We start from the raw sequence: 16881 nt of genomic DNA on the forward strand, positions 1-16881 counted from the left end.
CCAAATATCAGAAAATGTATTGAAATTATTGAACCCACGATGACCTAGCGGTGCTGACATCTTCCATATTTATCTTTGCTTCTAGCGTCCTCATCGTTTTGCGCATAATTATGTCAGCGAAGAGGCGTAGTCAGCGCCACCTTTAAGCACCCATATCTCCTTTGTACATCTAATAAAAAAAAGCAGTCTACTCAAGATGAGCAAAATTTGTAATTGTCAGCTGCTCAAGAAAGTTCGTGCCCCTAGGTCTCTTGTTCCTATAAGCAAAAGAAAAATATTATCCTAAGTTTCGCCAGGGGGAAACAGTTTGTCTGGAACTAGCAAGCGTAAGAAAACACTTCGCAGAAACGCTGCTCCAGAAAGCCCACGAACAAGGCCTTCGACCGGTGCATCAGACGTTAATTGCTGCTGTTGCCTGTCTGGAAACCAATTGTAGTCAGAGCAGGTCAATATTTTAGGCCGCTTGGTGGAACTGTGAATCTAGTTTTGAGACCCTCTAGGCATTACCCAAATGTGCTAAATTGTTTAAGAGCAAAGGCATGGCCTCTAGGCTTGGAACAGATTCAGTCATCGTGAGCTTCAGCTTTTCGCTCATCTCCACGCTCCTCTTTCGTCTCCTTCCTCGAACTCAGAGTATGTAGTTTGTTAGACGAATCCACCCCTGGCCGTTCCTTCGCGGTATGTCATCGAAGCTTTTTCTTCTCTCCTGCATTTTTAGGACTACCACGGTTATTGTGTGCTTACCTTGCTAACTATTCTTCTTTCTTTTTTTTTGTACCTACGACAGGTGTTATGTACTGCAAATTGGTATTTATCCGTCCGTCTGCCTTTACCATTGAGCTGTCTTCGTCATGTCAACTCGTCACCTTCAGCTAGACTTTCACCTTATGGCAACCGCAAATCAACTGCTTGAAAAAGGGAAAGCTTATTGGTCAAGGCTGTCTGGGGGATTCGGAAAGTGAGCAAAAATGAAATGGAGTTTAGGCTGCGAGTTGGAGGCTATTCAAGAAATCCGTTTATTTGGCGTATGCTACGAACGAGTCTAAAGCTTTCTTGGTGTGATTACTATAGAACCCACCCGATGGGTTCATCCAGGCCTCGTAGGTTGTGTGTGGTGGGATTGATTGATTGATTGATTGATTGATTGATTGATTGATTGATTGATTGATTGATTGATTGATTGATTGATTGATTGATTGATTGATTGATTGATTGATTGATTGATCGATCGGACTTATTTATTATTGGGATCTACTGCGGATGGCGCATCGAGGGCAGCTCAATAAGCGTCCCAGAATTGGTTAGCGGCGCTCGGTCGCTACCGCTACCCACTGGGGAAACGAGGTCCATTGGTGATTCGAACTCGTTTTCATGCGGCAATGTGCCGTCGGGAGCTGGATGACCTCAACACCGAGCCACCGCGCAACATAAGCGCTTGGATATCAGTGAGGGGTTTCGTGCATCACGCAGACTCCTGCAGTGGTGGCGCCCATGCAAGTTATTCGGGACGCCACGTCGAGCAATGTACTGTAGCGGATGAACACGGTGTTTTGCGCAGTGCAAGGAAGCTGTCCTCGGGACGATGGGGGTGCCCGCTTTTATAAATTGCTATTGCCACAGTGAATGAGTAAAGAGCCAGAAATATCTCTGGTCTAACAATTCTTCCTGTATTCCTCCCGCGCCTTCTCTTCCCACTTTTGTTTTCTTTATTTCTTTCTTTCACTTTTCTTTTCTGTTTCACTGATGTTCCATTCTAGGGTTTGAAGCAGTAAACATAGCATACCTCTCTACGAATACTGCTTCACTGCTAAGCAGCTGTGCATACCAAGAAGCCAGTACATCACTAGGTAGCATGCCATGGAGGCGGATGAGCGAGGAAACCGACAGAAAAAAGAAAAAAAATTGGCTACATTTTACACTTCTGTAACACGTGAAGGCGAAATCCTGCCGCACACTTGGTAATGCATTAAGTTATACGATCGGCGGGGTCAAACTTCTTGCAAGACATAACGAGCCGCTGTGTGAAGTAAACGTATGGCGCTGTACGTTGACTTCTTCAACGACACATGCGAGCACCTAATGCACTAACTAAATGTTCTTTCCTTCTTTCTTTTGTTCTCTCTTTCTTTCCGTCTTTCTTTGTTTCGTTCATTCTCTGTTCTTTATTTTGTTATTTTCTTCGTCCTTTCTTTCTTTCGTTATTTCCTTCTTTCTTTCGTTTCTTCATTCATATTCAGGTAATGCCTTTTTGCTTGCTTACGCGGGTATGGACCAGTCCTGACGATGATATTTTTCATATCACCGATTTTTTGCTCACTGGACTAAACGCCGCTTTTTTCTGGCTTGAGCCAGTTAGTGAATAGACTTTACTTCGGAGACCAAGCTGTTGATGCCCGAAGGCGGGCGGTCGCCATATTCCAGATAGTCCTGGCCCTGTGCGGATAGCCTGGAGTTCTTCACCAGCCGTACTTGGTACTCAGGTTTTGAACTTGTCAGCCGTGCCTCCTACTGGTGTTATACTGGTGTTTGGATAGGCGTTGTCCGTGGGTTCTTTTTTCGCATTCCCAGACCATGTGGTGAAGGGTGTTTGGTGTATTGCCGAATGAGCCAGTGCAAAAAAAAAACATACAATTCGGGCATACCATAGCTGTCTTTAATCGACAAAGTACGCGATAGCGTGCTTTCTGGATTAGAGAAGCACATGTTTCTCACATAGGTACGGTGACGTGAAGTCCAGTGTACATGCTGGAAGTCCAGTGTACATGCTGGTTAAATGCCATAAAAATGTTAAACTTCTTAACGGAATTTTGCTGTATAGCGATTGCTGGGCCCAGTCTAGCATGACAGTTACCCAGTTGCACAATCTCCAGGATAGAATCACTACTGCCGGAACTCGACAGACGCGCGCGTGGATGTGCGATGGGTGAGCTCACTCTCTTCTCATCTATCAAGGTGCGGTTTCTATGACCCTTATCTCTTGCACACATGCGATCTTGAGCACAACGTGAAGCGCTCGGGCGTGTCATCAACTCACCTCGAGTTTCTTGGTAGATACCTCCAAAATGGGTGAAGTCGGTGTGCAATGCTAAAAAGAAATGGGTGACCGATTGTGAGATCGAACGTCTCCCTTTAGATCCCGGCAGCCCAAGGTACTAATCATTGGGCCACGATCGGGCGCATCCCTCTCTCGTGCCAAAATAGCTCTTTGATGACTTTTGCACGTCTGTCACGTGACAGTGTCTCGCATGCTTCTCTCGTGGCAGCTAGAGCTTTGAAACGCTGTGAAAAACTGCACTGCCTTCGTAATGGACCCACATTTTTTTCGTCACGGGGACACAATACCTCTAAAGAGGGTTAGGTACGTCTATAATGCTGTCGCACTAAAAGAAGAAACAGCAGAAATTTAGAAAGAAGTAAGTTTGATAGTGCATCGGTTTTTTTTTGTTTTTGGAGGGGAGGGTGGGGGGGGGGGGGTGTAGGTCAGTCCTAAAGGGAGTAACGTGCGCAAGCGAGAAAGCGATTGGAGAATAAGAAGACAGAAAAAAGAAATCGGAGAAGGAAATGTGAAATGACGTGACGAAGCGAATTAAAGGGCTTGGTTGATGAAGTGGTAAGCTGATGTCTTTATTGATGATGGACGAATTTACTCCGCGTTATTCCCAGACATGAGACTCAACTCGGTCAAACACGCAGCAACGAATGAATATTCCGTCCGTTCATTCATTCATTCATTCATTCATTCATTCATTCATTCATTCATTCACTTTGCGTAACGAACATAATTTAAGAGGAAGCTTTAGCTCGGGACCAACTCCGACGCGGCCTATTCAAATACATGTAAAAACGCAAAAACGTTTTTCTGAGACAACCCCTGAACCGATTTTAATGAAATCTGTTGCATTTGAGAGAGTAAGTTAAATTCTAGTGACTGTTGGAAGCGGAATTTTGATTTAGGGCTTGAATTTTGTTAAAAGGATTTTCAAAAATTCAGACGTATGAGAAAAATAGAAGCACGAAGTTTACAAACTAATAGCTCTGCATCAATAACAGATATCGCGATACTGTAAACAGCATGCATTAGACCATTCAAAGCGGCCAAATTCGATATGTCAGTTTACATCTTAGGTGAATTTGTTACGTTGTTTACGAGGGTTCTGCAAAAGTTGTATTTACAAACTATTCCATTTTTTGAGGTTCGTGTATAACATACCAATTTTGTCCGCTTTAGATGTGCTATCAGGTACACTTCACAGAATTGCGATATCATTTTTTCTTGCTGAGTTACGGAGTTGTAAACTTGATAGTTTCGTTTTCTGAAAATTTGCGATTTTTGACGAATTTGTATAAAAAATTGACGACGTAACTCGAAAATTAGAAACCAACAGTCACTAGATTTTAAGTTTTTGTTTTAAATGCAGCAAACTCCGTCAAATTTGGTGCAGTGGTTGCCGAGAAAAACGAATTCTCCTTTTACATGTATTTAGATAGGAGCACCCGAGCTAAAGCTTCCTCTTAAGAGACTCCGCCGCGACGGCGCCTCAGTCGACAATGAAAATCGTTTGCGGAACAGACAACCGACAGCCCGCAAGTGACGCAATCCGCAATCCTTTTCTGATGTTCTATAAAAGTCGGCACCAGTTAACCGTGCGTGGTTAAAAAGCGTAGGAACAGCACACCCAGGACAACACGTCTAGCTCCGAGACCAAACTGCCAGCAGTGTCGCGCCCGTGCGCATGCCGCGAATCGCGCACATTCATCCTCTGCTTCCTCTCGCGCTTGCTAATTCTGGAAGCCTCCTAGTTAATGCCAAGTGACCTCCGCTCACTGGTCACCCAGCAGGAAGTAAAGGGCTGGTTGAAAGCCAAAGACATAGGAGAGTTAGCCGCAAATTTCGAAGATAGCCATGGGCATCGGCGGGCACGGCAATTACCGAGGTATACTGCATTAAGAAATCATAATTATACGCCGCAAGCTAAACAGGCCGCTGGGTCGACCTTCAATCCTAATTCTGTGGTATGTTTTGGATGTGGACAACGGGGTCACTTCAAAAAAGATTGTGACGCTTCACATGATACTACTGCCAAGAAAGCTGAAGTTTCGCGCCTAACTCCCCAGAATGAGAGGTAGCTCCCCAGTGAGAGGTCAGTTAAGAGCCCTGCCACACCACCGCGACACAGCGCCTTTGGGAACAACCAACTGACGGGTGACCCTAGAATCGACATTTTAGCGGGAGACAAACGCAGCGTCGCGCACATCGATTCGGGTGCAGGCATCACGGTGATTAGAGCGAATGCGGTACCGGCTGAGATTTTGGGTCAGAGCAGCGCCAGAATAAAGCTAACTGGTGCTTTTGGACAGGGTGTCACCGCTCACCTAATGTATGTGCCTCTCGGTCTTCCGTGCTCGTCGGGGAGCGCTACTCAGCGTGTGCCATTGCTTTGCGCAGTAACTGATCAGTTAACTACCAGCGCGCCAGTTTTAGTTGCTCCAGAAGATTACGAATGCCTTCGTCACTGCCGGCAAGAGCTACTGAATGATCTGCTGGAATGTGATTGGGGTATAGACTTTAACACAAAGGAATTGGGAGCGGAGTTTCGGGCTTGGACTCGGACAGACGCTTCGGTGTTTGAATAAAGCGTCACTTTATCGGACAACGGCTCTTCCTTGGCGCTGCCACTGCGCACTCGAATCATCGAGGAGCGCCGACTTGGGACCTTAAACACCTTCCCTCTTTAACTAGTGTTCAAGCTACCAGAGGACAAAGGGAAAGGAAATTAACTCTCCTTAAGCTGTCGGAAGACGGTACTACAAAGGTTTACACTCCAAGAGGCTACCATCCTTTAACAAGTAGGAGCTGTCTCCGCCTACTCACAAACATGATTATTTAAGACTGAACCATCCACTTTCTTTCAATCCAGATCTGGTGAGATTAGTGATGTGAAACACAAGGTCTGGCTGTGCCCGCAGTGTCAAGAGGAACGAAAATTGTTGCTTCACGACCCACAAAAGAGGGCTATTGCACGTGGGGGACTGCAGGACGTGTAGCGTTCACGAGGAGGCACCCGGAGTAATAAGAAAAGGAGCTATGCGCCTTTTCACCACCTTCCTTCGAGACACCCAATTGATGGACATTTGGCAACAAAACACCCGTGCTATCGGCGTAAGAGACGCTCAGGCTCAATAACTGACGGTCGAGCACGCCAGACTAACTCTTGCTTTTGCAACAGCAGCACCGTTCAGGCTTTTTCGACGCTGTTTCGGAGTGGTATTCTCGACACTGTCCAGTTCCGCCATATTCTTCAATTCGCCGCCTAGTCAGCTTCGATTTGTCCTCAGGGCTGCTACGGCCTTTATGGATGGCTCAATGCGCCACCAAGTTTGCTCTGTCCAGAAGTGCACTTGGGTCGAAAAATTCATCAGTCATGTAGACAGCCATGACTTTCACGCTTGTCAGACCAGTCGGTGGCGTTTGTTCTCTTGAGTGGCTATGGTTCACTTCGCTATGCTATGGATCACTTCGTCTGGTTCCATTTCTCGCAGTTTGCACTACAGCGTCCAAGCTTCGTGACGTCAGTGTTGTCTATAGGAACAGACACATGAAGATAGAGAGAACGCCGGTTAAGACATCGCCTTTGTTAACTTTTTTTTTTCTTTCTTAGATACCATTCGCGGTGTCGGGCGCTGGGAAATACCTGATGATCACAGACATCATGAAAATTCCGCAGTGGGCTAGTTGGCTGGACATACTTAACTCAGGTATTGTGCATTTTTTTTTCTCGCTCAAGTCCTGTCCCTTCGTCGCTCTGCGGAACAGTGTTAAGAATAGACTTTATAGACTTCATGTTTGGTGATGGTTTTACTTGAGCGCGTGTGCGTGCTCTACAGAAGAGCGTGGGTTCTCCAGTCCAAGCCGCGGCTTGGCGTGCTAGGTGGCTGTCAATATTGAAATCGCAACATGCACCCGTCAAGTTGTTAACCACAGACGATGATGCGCGACATTGAAGCGTAGACGCTTTCGTTTCTTAAGCAGCCGCCACCTTGGAAGGAGATTGCGTCGTTTGTGGATAATCGGGAAAAGACGCCTGACCTTCACGTCGCGAAGGCAATTTTCTGAGGAAATGTCAACAGGCGTCAGCTCGCGGACCGCGTGCGCTGACGGACGCGCCGAACGGGGGACTCTCAACGCAAGAGGAGTGCGTCGTTTCCGACACCAAGTCACGAGCGACCACTCTCCGGCATTTTCCGTCGTCTTCATCGCGTCGCGAAATTGTCTTTTCCGTTTATCCCGCACCCCTCTCCTTTCTCCACAAACCAACCGAGGGTATATCAAAAGGCATTTGCAAGTACAATTGAGGCTGGAGTGCGCATTACACAAGAGCAGCAGAAGCTAGAGGTATCTCTGTAACTGCGACGCGGAGATAAGAACTGTTGGCACAAAAACAGAGCGCGTGCGTTCTCGCTTGCCGCTGCTATAGCCGGAGGAGCACGTAGCTCTCGTGTATGCAAAAAAGAGGCCGACCAGCCGAAACGAAAAGGACTCTCTATTAGACAGGGCGCTTCGGTTACACGGAATTGTGGCAAGGCCTGTAGACATGAAAAACCCTGCTAGGATATTTCTTGCATTTCTCTTGCCTGCTCCTGCGCACTACTACCAGTCGAACGTGCTGCCAACCTCGTAAGGTCCTACGGCACCTCTGGGTTTCATTGCTTTGAACTTCAAGTTACTCCACAGGGATCAAGCTTGTACGCCGCCTAGAGAGAGAGAGAGAGAGAGAAAACAAGGGTAGGAAAGGCAGGGAGGTCAACCAGAACAGCATCCGGTTTGCTACCCTACACTGGGGGTGGGGGAAAGGGGAATAGAAAGAGGAAGAAAGGGAGAGAGTAAGCACTGAGTACGTGTGGGAGGGACACCATACAAAAGGACACTCTAAACGGTCTGTTAAGCCCGTGCACTTCAAGTACCGCACTAGTGCACGAATCGCTTTTCGAGCCAGTGACGGGTGTGGCCACGGTCCGAGCATCTTTGACTCGGTGAACGGTCTCGAGTCCAGTCTGCGTAAAGTTGCCCGCAGAGAGAGGCGTTGGACATCGTAGCGAGGGCAGGTACACAATAGGTGTTCGATGGTCTCCTCGCACCCACAGGAGTTGCACATCGGGCTCTCGGCCATTCCCATACGGTAGGAGTACGCGTTCGTGAACGCCACTCCCAGCCACAAGCGACACAACAAGGTTGCTTCGCCGCGGGAAAGGCTAGATGGCAGTTGTAGCCGTAGCGTGGGGTCCAGTTTACGCAATCTGCAATTGAAGCCACTTGAAATCCAGAGATCTTGGGACTTCTTGCGCGCAAGTAGGCGAAGTTCTCTGGCGGCGTCCGACCTCGCCAAAGGTGTTGGTCGCGTCTTGGTATCTTCGTGGGCACACCGGGCAGCCTTGTCAGCTAGGTTGTTGCCGACGATGCCACAGTGAGCAGGAATCCACTGAAATATAATGTGGTGTCCTCTTTCCAGAGCATGGTGGTGCAGTTCCCTGATTTCAGATGTCATTTGCTCGTAAGTTCTGTGACGTAATGCGGACTTGATGCTGTTAAGGGCTGCCTTAGAGTCACAAAATACGACCCATTTCTCTGTTGGCTCTTCGGTGATGTACATCATAGCGGCATGGAGAGCTGCAAGTTCTGCCGATGTAGATGTAGTCGTGTGCGACAATTTGAATTTAACTGTAACGTTCTTGGCTGGGACGACGAATGCGGCAGTTGAGCTGGTAGGTAGGTCGAACCATCGGTATATATATGTATGCGGTCATGATACGTCTGGTGCAGTAATAGGAGCGTAAGTTGCTTCAGAGCCGGCGATGGATGATTGGACTTTTTTGTAATTCCAGGAATAGCAAAATTCACTTGAGGCTGTCGCAGGCACCACAGGGGAGAGGAAGGCTTCGCCGCCGGTGTAAAAGATGCCGGTAAAAGACGCCGCCTAGAGGTAATACATTTACTAACGCCACAGCGTGAAGGGCCGAGGGTCACAGAAAACAAGGTGTCCAAGTCGGCGGAGTTGTCCGACGTGAGCGAAAATTTCCGTATATACTCAGGTGTGTATGAATATGCCACGTCTTGCTATGCGACATGCGGTACATGTGGGTTACGTTGCCACACCATTCTATCACTAAAGTTGCTCATACCTTGTCTTACAATTTTGACAAAATTATTCCGCGGCTTAAGTGACTAGCGCAAGAGTGGACATGGGACACTGAAAAGGTGACAAGGACAAGCGCAACCGCTTTTTAGTGTCCCGCGTCCACTCTTGCACTAGTCACTTCAGCATGGAATACCAACTAGCCCGGTCTCACACTCTCCTTATTCCTCGGAATTTCGAGAATGACAGCCCACAAATAATGCCACGAAACAAAACATCGACATCGCATGCATTTTATTTAAAATTTTCTCAGACGTAAACATTAAAAGTGCGAAATAATAACTGAAACTTGCAAACTATGTAATTTTTCTTTTGGCGTAACTGTGCACAACCTTCGGGATCGGCCCACGCAATGGGCCACGTTTCTACCAGAAACCTCGCCTTCGTGCATATCGTTCGCCACCAGCGTTTTCCGGTAAACATTACGGTCGCATAAGCAGCAGTTACCGGGAAGCGTGAGAAGCAGTCAGGGATCATTGAGTGCTATCGCGTTCCACTCTTAAAAGCGAAACTCGTCTCCTCCAATTTTTCATCTAACGCTTTCATTCGTTCGTTCGTTCGTTCGTTCGTTCGTTCGTTCGTTCGTTCGTTCGTTCGTTCGTTCGTTCGTTCGCTCGTTCGTTCGCTCGTTCGTTCGTTCGTTCGTTCGTTCGTTCGTTCGTTCGTTCGTTCGTTCGTTCGTTCGTTCGTTCGTTCGTTCGTTCGTTCGTTCGTTCATTCGTTTGTTTGTTTGTTTGTTTTGTTTTTGGCCCTGCGCACGAATATGCAAATTATCTGTTGCCTATTTCTCACGTTTTTTTTTCTAACTTAGTACGCATAGTTAAGGAGATCTGGTAAGTTTCTGCTGCCTACTCTTGCAGCTGCAAAAAAAAATGCTTTTTTGGCTTTTGTCATATCTGTCCATGCGGCGTGCCAAAAGCTCATCATTAACATGTCGTCGCAGCAACGATGAATTAAAAAAATGTATTCAACAAAAGAAAACATGGAATTCTTCACTGATGTCGTCATTGTGGTCGTCGGGAGCTCTTTCTGGTATGCCTGTAAGTGTTGTGCTTCCTTGAACGATCCTCCGTAGTCTCTTTCACTGCAATCTTTTTGCACCTATTTCTTATCTTAACTACAGAAAATACAATAAAAACACATAGAAGTAATCAACAAAGAAAATAAACCTGGGGCGCTATAACGTAACGCTATTCCAAACTTTTCTATTCCAATTCTGCAATCAGCCCTCCGCGATTGGCCATAAAACTTTTTTGAACCACCCCCACTTCGCCTCTCTGTCACGCAACGTCACGAAAACCGCGATGGCTCCCCATCTGACATGACGCGTACACATTGATTACACATCATTGGGCCGAACAAAAGAAAAACAGTTACTTCTGGTTCGACGCCTTTTCGCCACTAGTCCTCGGCTATTGCTCAAAAGTTTTCGGGCTGCACCCGCTTCACCTGCCTGTCACGTGACGTCACGAAACCGCGAAAACTCACTCCGTCAAAGTGACGTGCACGCATTAAAGATACCTTAATGTGCCGAACAAAACTGAAGGTTTGTTTTTTGAATAGCCGCAAGCTGCCCCGTTCCGAAAGGAATAAAAGATGGCTGCCGCTGATCACTCATACACTGGCTGCTCGCACATGCCGGAGAGCTTGGGTTTATTTGCGTACAATAAAACATTTTGCGTAGCCGTGTATCGTTTTCGGGCACTTTCGGCGCGTTTTCGACCTCGCTCTGCCAACTCTTCTTTGCTGAGGATCCGTTTTAGCGGCATTCCGAGCCTTCCATTGATTGTCGCCGCGATTTTCGACCAGCCATCTCAAGCTAAGTAAGGGAAAGCGGACCAATCGAAGACGCCGGAACGCCCTCTTCATGCAGTTATCGATTTTTAGGGTACTGACTCGGCCCCATCGCATTTCTCTCCACGTATGCGCAGTGGCGTAGCTAGGTCGTCTAGCACTCGGGGCCCATAGGTCTTCTGTAACCCCCCCCCCCCCCCACCCGGGGGTAGCCGGCGGAAAGGTGGGTGTGTTCAGACGTATATGACACCCCCCCCCCCCCCCGTTCTGGCCCCTTGCACCCGGCCCCCCGGCCCCCCCTGTTGCTACGCCACTGCGTATGCGTGCTCCTCGCTTCTTGTCAGCCAATTAGATAAGACAAGCCGCTCACTGTAGGCAATGTTATTCGTTTTTAAAGCAAACAAAAGTGACCGAGTGACCGCCTATAAACGAGTAGAGCGTTTGATTGGTCTGTTCGGACAACCCTGCGGGTCACCACCCGATGATTGCGGCGGTGGTTACGCAAATTTAACGTCAGGAGATTGGAATAAAAACATATTGGAATAGTTTTACATTATAGGGCCCCTGGTAACTTGCCTCTGCCTACTCTTGCAGAGACGAAAAAAAGAAATGTTTTTTTTTGGCTCTCACTTATCTGTCCATGCGGCGTGCCAAAAGCTCATCATTAACATGTCGTCGCAGCAACGATAAATTAAAAAAAAAACATACTCAACAAAAGAAAACATCGAATTCTCCACTGATGTCCTGATGTCCTCCACTGATGTAGTCGTCGAGGGCTCTCTCTAGTGTGCATGTAAGTGTTGTGCTTGTTTGAACGATCCTCCGTAGTCTCTTCCCCTGCAATTTTTTTTTTTGCACCGCTTTGTTATCTTGACATCCAAAAATACAATAAAAAACATAGAGGTAATGAAAAAAAAAAAACCTCAACAAATTTTAAAAGCGTAACACTTAGTACAACGCACCTCCCGAGTCGGCACAAGTTAAAACTCCTAATTCACTCAGTCATTTTTCACATCGTGACACTCAATCATGACAGGCAAATCTGGACAGGAGCCGGTGGTCGCAGCGGAGTGGACGCAACTCGAGATACGCCTTCTTTAATATTAACCGTAGCGTTAAAACACTTGGTCTACCCGTGAACTGCACTCAAGGAAATTGGTCTCACGCAACCTTCGATAACACCGAGTGGTGGAAGTGAAAAAAATAATTTACGCACAACGGCGCGTATAGATGCATAAAAGATAATCCACCCTCCCCAGTGTTTGCAATTAATAAAAAAAATATTGACCTATAGCGCTGGGGTGCTACTGGTGTTGCTGGTGTTACTCCTAAATATGATCCAAGTGCCCTTGATTCTCATGTATACTGTGCAGTATCATATGCGGTACGTAATCAAACACAGCGAAAACACTAAAGCACTAGCGTTCGTTTAGTGCGCACACAAATTTTCATAGGCATCTAAAATTGTAACATCTGAAAATAAAATTTATAAAAGGCAGAGAAATAGAACTCTGCTGACAAACGAATCTCTTATGTCTGTTTTTGATCGCTGAGGCGTTGTTACGGCTCAGTGTCATAAAACAACAGTTTTTAATTTCTATGACCGAACGAATTGACAGGCTAAAAAGAGATTGCGTGTACTCGTTGAAGGGTCGGGGAAGAAATTAATATTTTACGAAACGGAGTGCATTCCATTAGGAAAAAATACAAAAGTGTAAGTTGGTGCTCGAGCGGTATTGTCTCTTTGATGGCTGTCTTTCACCAGAAAGGAAATTATTTCTCCTGTTGCTAAATTGCCTAAAACAGATGTCATGTTGAAGGGGTGTGTCGTCAGGACCGCTGCATGCAGGGATTACAAAATCCGTGTGACATTTTTGACGCTTGAGCGTGGAGACTGAGCTCATGGGAGGCTTTCAGCTGCAGTGCTCGAATCTGACACGAGGCGAACGAGCCCAGCGAAGGTTGCGAAAGAGGTTCAAATAGGAAGAAGCGTAAACGAAGCGCGCCGCTCCTATTTGGAGACGGCGCTACTGTCGCGACAATTGCGCATGCGCTCTGGGAGGCGCCACGGCCGACTACTGTCGTCTGCTCGCGGCGCGCGCGGCGTGCGCCGGCTTTTTCCTTCGCGTCGTCGCGCCAGCTGAATCGCATCAATGGGGTGAAGAGAGACGCGCGCGTGCGCTTGGGGCCGCGGGTCAAAGTTTTTTTTCTAAGCGTCGTCGTCGCCAAAGTGGCGCGCGGGGCAGTGTTATTCGCCGCATGCTGTCTCCTACGCACCAACTAGCTATACCGCGACCACCATGACGCACTGGCAAGCGCCACCCGTTCTTTACACGAGCGTCGAAGCATGCGTAGCCTTCCTGGCGACCGTCGGGAACCTGGCGGTTCTCGTCTGCTTCGCGCGAGAGCGTCGTCTGCGGCGCCGGCTGACCAACTACTACATTCTAAGCCTGGCAGTAGCGGACCTCCTGGTAGGCGTCATGGCCATACCGTTCGCGGTGCTCACGCGAGCCGGGATACCGCACGACTCTCCGCTGGCCTGCGTCGCGATGCTGTCCTTCATCGTGGTCCTCTGTACGGTGTCGATCCTGCACCTGGTGGCCGTGTCGGTGGACCGTTACTGGGCCATACTATACCCTCTGGCCTATCAGAGACTGGCGTCGGAGGCTGTCGTTCTGAGCGTCGTGATCGCCTGCTGGCTCAGCGGGTTCGTGCTGGGTTTCCTGCCCCTGCTCGGATGGCACGACTCCGCGGCCGCTTCGAGCGGCGACTGCCTCTTCTTGCCCGTGATGAAGTACAGCTTCCTGGTGTTTCTCTACTTCGCCACCATCGTGTACCCGGCGCTGCTCATCGCCTTCTTCTACATCCGCATCTACAGCGTCGTCCGCAAGCAGGTGAGCACACACGTTCGCGAGCCGTGTTATAGTACCGCCACTCGCGGAGATGATCTCGTAGTGCGCGACGGAAATGGCCGTGGTTTCCTTTTTTGTTTGCACAACCGGGCCGTAAACAACGTTACGGCTTGGGCGACGGCCTCTCCGGCGTCGTGTCTGTTGTGTTATGCATGTTTATATTTGTCCGTCGCGTCTATCAGCGTATGGACCGAGTTCTGTATCGCAGAATGGAGCAAATCTCGTGGAAGAGAAGCAGGTTTTTTGAACCAGGACACAGGATATTGAGGTGAAGCTCTGGTGATCGAGTACTGCAATTACTCTCTTTGAAAGCAATGTCAACCTCCCCCCTACCTTTCCCCACCCCCTTCTTTACAGCTACAATCTTGTCGCATTATTGTCGCACCCCCGCACCCCCCCCCCCCCCCCCCGCCCACTGTTTTTATTTCCCTCGCACTTACGTCTGCTCAAGATGTAAGCTTTTTCTCGCTTTCGAGGTGAAGCCAAAGAAGCGCTACTTGTAGTCGATTGAACAAAATCTGAGCCGGAAATGAGATGTCGCATAGAGGTGCTGCCAGCTTTTTCCTGCCTTAGTGGCAGGCGATAATTTACACGTGGACTTTTTTTCCGCTTATGAATGTAGTTGTGCATAGAATAAAGAGTAGAATGACAGTCAATGCACACAGAACGACACCGTAGCATATCTTCGCAAATCACATAATGCGTATATTAACGTAGCTTTTGAATCTGGTATATACTCCGAAATTAATTTTTCAGGCCTATCTCTGTATATAAACAGTTGTTCTTAGGTTGCGTGAATTGAAGAACACGGGGTAATCCAAAGAAAGCATTATTATACTAAAAAGATCCACTCTACGCGAATGAAATTACGCAAACTGGACGCGTTACACCCGTGACCACTGCTTCGCCATTGCAATTGCTGTTTAGAAAAAAAAGTACGCCAGCATTACATCTACCTAAGTATGCATGGACGTCTCCTTCCATTAAATGTTCATGAGTGGAAATTGCATCTTCTCTTGCTTTGTCCTGACGAAGACCTTTGCCGTAACAGTCGTTCCGGGATAAGCCTTGCATTAATTCGCCCTATTGTTGATCACTTCAAGCCCCCAATAGAGTTTCGTTTTATTACGATGAAAATAGACTTTATTATTATTATTATTATTATTGTTATTATTATTATTATTATTATTATTATTATTATTATTATTATTATAAAAACGAAAGAGTCTCATGCTGGGCTCTACCAAAAATCTATCCCATGTAGGTACGTACTGACGTCAGGCAATCGTCAAGCAAATCCACGACACGGCGATTACGTTGCGGTTTTTTGTGCATACCTAACGTTTAGGAATGTAGGCACAGAAAGGTTAGAAAGGCTTGTTTTATAAAAAAACTCTGGTCTCGACGACGGATATTTGTTTCAACGAGGACATTTAGGTATCATGGCTTTCTTTATTCTTTTTTTTTCTTTTTTGTCCCCGAGTAGATTCGTATAGAAAACATGGCTGGCAGCCTGGACATATATAAGGGTAGTAAAGACAGGAGGGCTTCGAAGTTTCTTGAGGTCGACTCCATCGGGCGCGATGCCGCCAAAGCTCTAGTTTCGCCACCTTCACCGTCGCGTAGGATGGGCACCTATGATCGCCTGGCAACCTCATGGGGTGCTATTTACGATGCGCAGCAGCACACGCCATGGCGTGACTTGGTGTCCATGTCAATGTTTCGCACTTCGAGCGAGACTGTAATTAATTTGAGGCCGTACGTGCACAATTGTCGGCTGGTGTTTGTGAATGGGCTACGAAACTGCCACTGCTTCTTGGAATTCCAGTTTCACTCTTTCGTGTTACGACCAAAATCATCTAAAGAGGGCATCAACGCCTTTTCTTTATCTTTTTATTTTATGATATTGTTATTTATTATTATTTAATGTGGATTACACCGAGATAAAGTAACCGAGCTGTCTTCTACCGCGATCGCTCCCTATAGCATCTTGTGTATGTATGGCAGGACAACAAAATTAATCAGCGGCATCGTTCTTTCACGTTGAAGTTCCTGCTGGGCGATGCTACAAAAGCGCTTCTAACTTTCCTTTTTTTCTATATAACAACGAAACGAGAAACTCGATAAAGAAGATAATAAAACAAAGAAAAAAGCGAGAGCCATTCGATCGAAACCCGCGAAGGGATGACAGCCCATGTAGGAAAGAGCACCGCCCGCAACTAGGTTTATGCGCGGCAGACAGATGTGATTCTTCGAGGAAAGTGCCGGCGTCCGCGAACCCCCCCTTTTCCTTGAAAAAAATTAAACCCCGCTCCCAATAAAGTTTGCTAGAATGGCACCCCTTGCGGTACAGTCGCTTTATTTTTTATTTTCATCGTAAAGTTTCGTTCCACCTCAAAAATATTTTAACCGACTAGCTCGGCAACAAGTAGCGATGCGTCGCGTTTATAACATTCCTGCGACACACTGTAACCCGAGCGAGGTGTATTATTTCGTTTTGTGGATTGCATAAAACTGTACGAGAATTCTCAACTACGGGAAGAGGCTGTCGTATGTAATAATCGTACTCAGTCGTGTGATGTGTTTTGGTGTGGCTTCAGTCTTTTTTCTCCCGTCTTTCTTTCCTTCCTCTTGTGTATTTTTTTTTTATTTCTCTGCTCTTCAATCGGGTGGGAGTGCTGTCCTTTTCATCGAACAATTGCTAGCCCGCTTCCCTTTCTTTCTTTGTGGCGTTTGTGCGTGTTTACGTGAATAATAGCAATTACGTTGATAATAATAATAATAATAATAATACTAATATATGTTCTCTGTCAGTGGCAGACTTGTACGTAATTAATTACGCGTAATCCATTGCATTTTCTCGCTGATCTTGTAAGTTAACGATTACTTTGTCGAATCGGTAACACTCACTGTGAGGCAATTACATTTTTCAAGAACCAGTTACACGTAAGCAGTTACATTATCGGCGAGACAAGCTGTAAACA

The 16881-nt window shown here is 47.0% G+C and overlaps 1 protein-coding gene across 1 annotated transcript in view; it reads left to right on the forward strand.

Moving 5' to 3' along the window:
- Positions 1–13086: 13086 nt before the first annotated feature.
- Positions 13087–16881, forward strand: part of LOC126548525 (adenosine receptor A2b-like) — a 131231-nt gene continuing 127436 nt past the window's right edge. The window contains exon 1 of the mRNA XM_050196749.2: positions 13087–13879. Coding sequence (XP_050052706.1) covers positions 13286–13879 — 594 coding nt within the window. The 5' untranslated portion in view covers positions 13087–13285. The remainder of the gene's footprint in view (positions 13880–16881) is intronic.

This window comes from Dermacentor andersoni, chromosome 3, assembly GCF_023375885.2.
Source record: "Dermacentor andersoni chromosome 3, qqDerAnde1_hic_scaffold, whole genome shotgun sequence".
In the NCBI taxonomy this organism is placed as follows: domain Eukaryota; kingdom Metazoa; phylum Arthropoda; class Arachnida; order Ixodida; family Ixodidae; genus Dermacentor; species Dermacentor andersoni.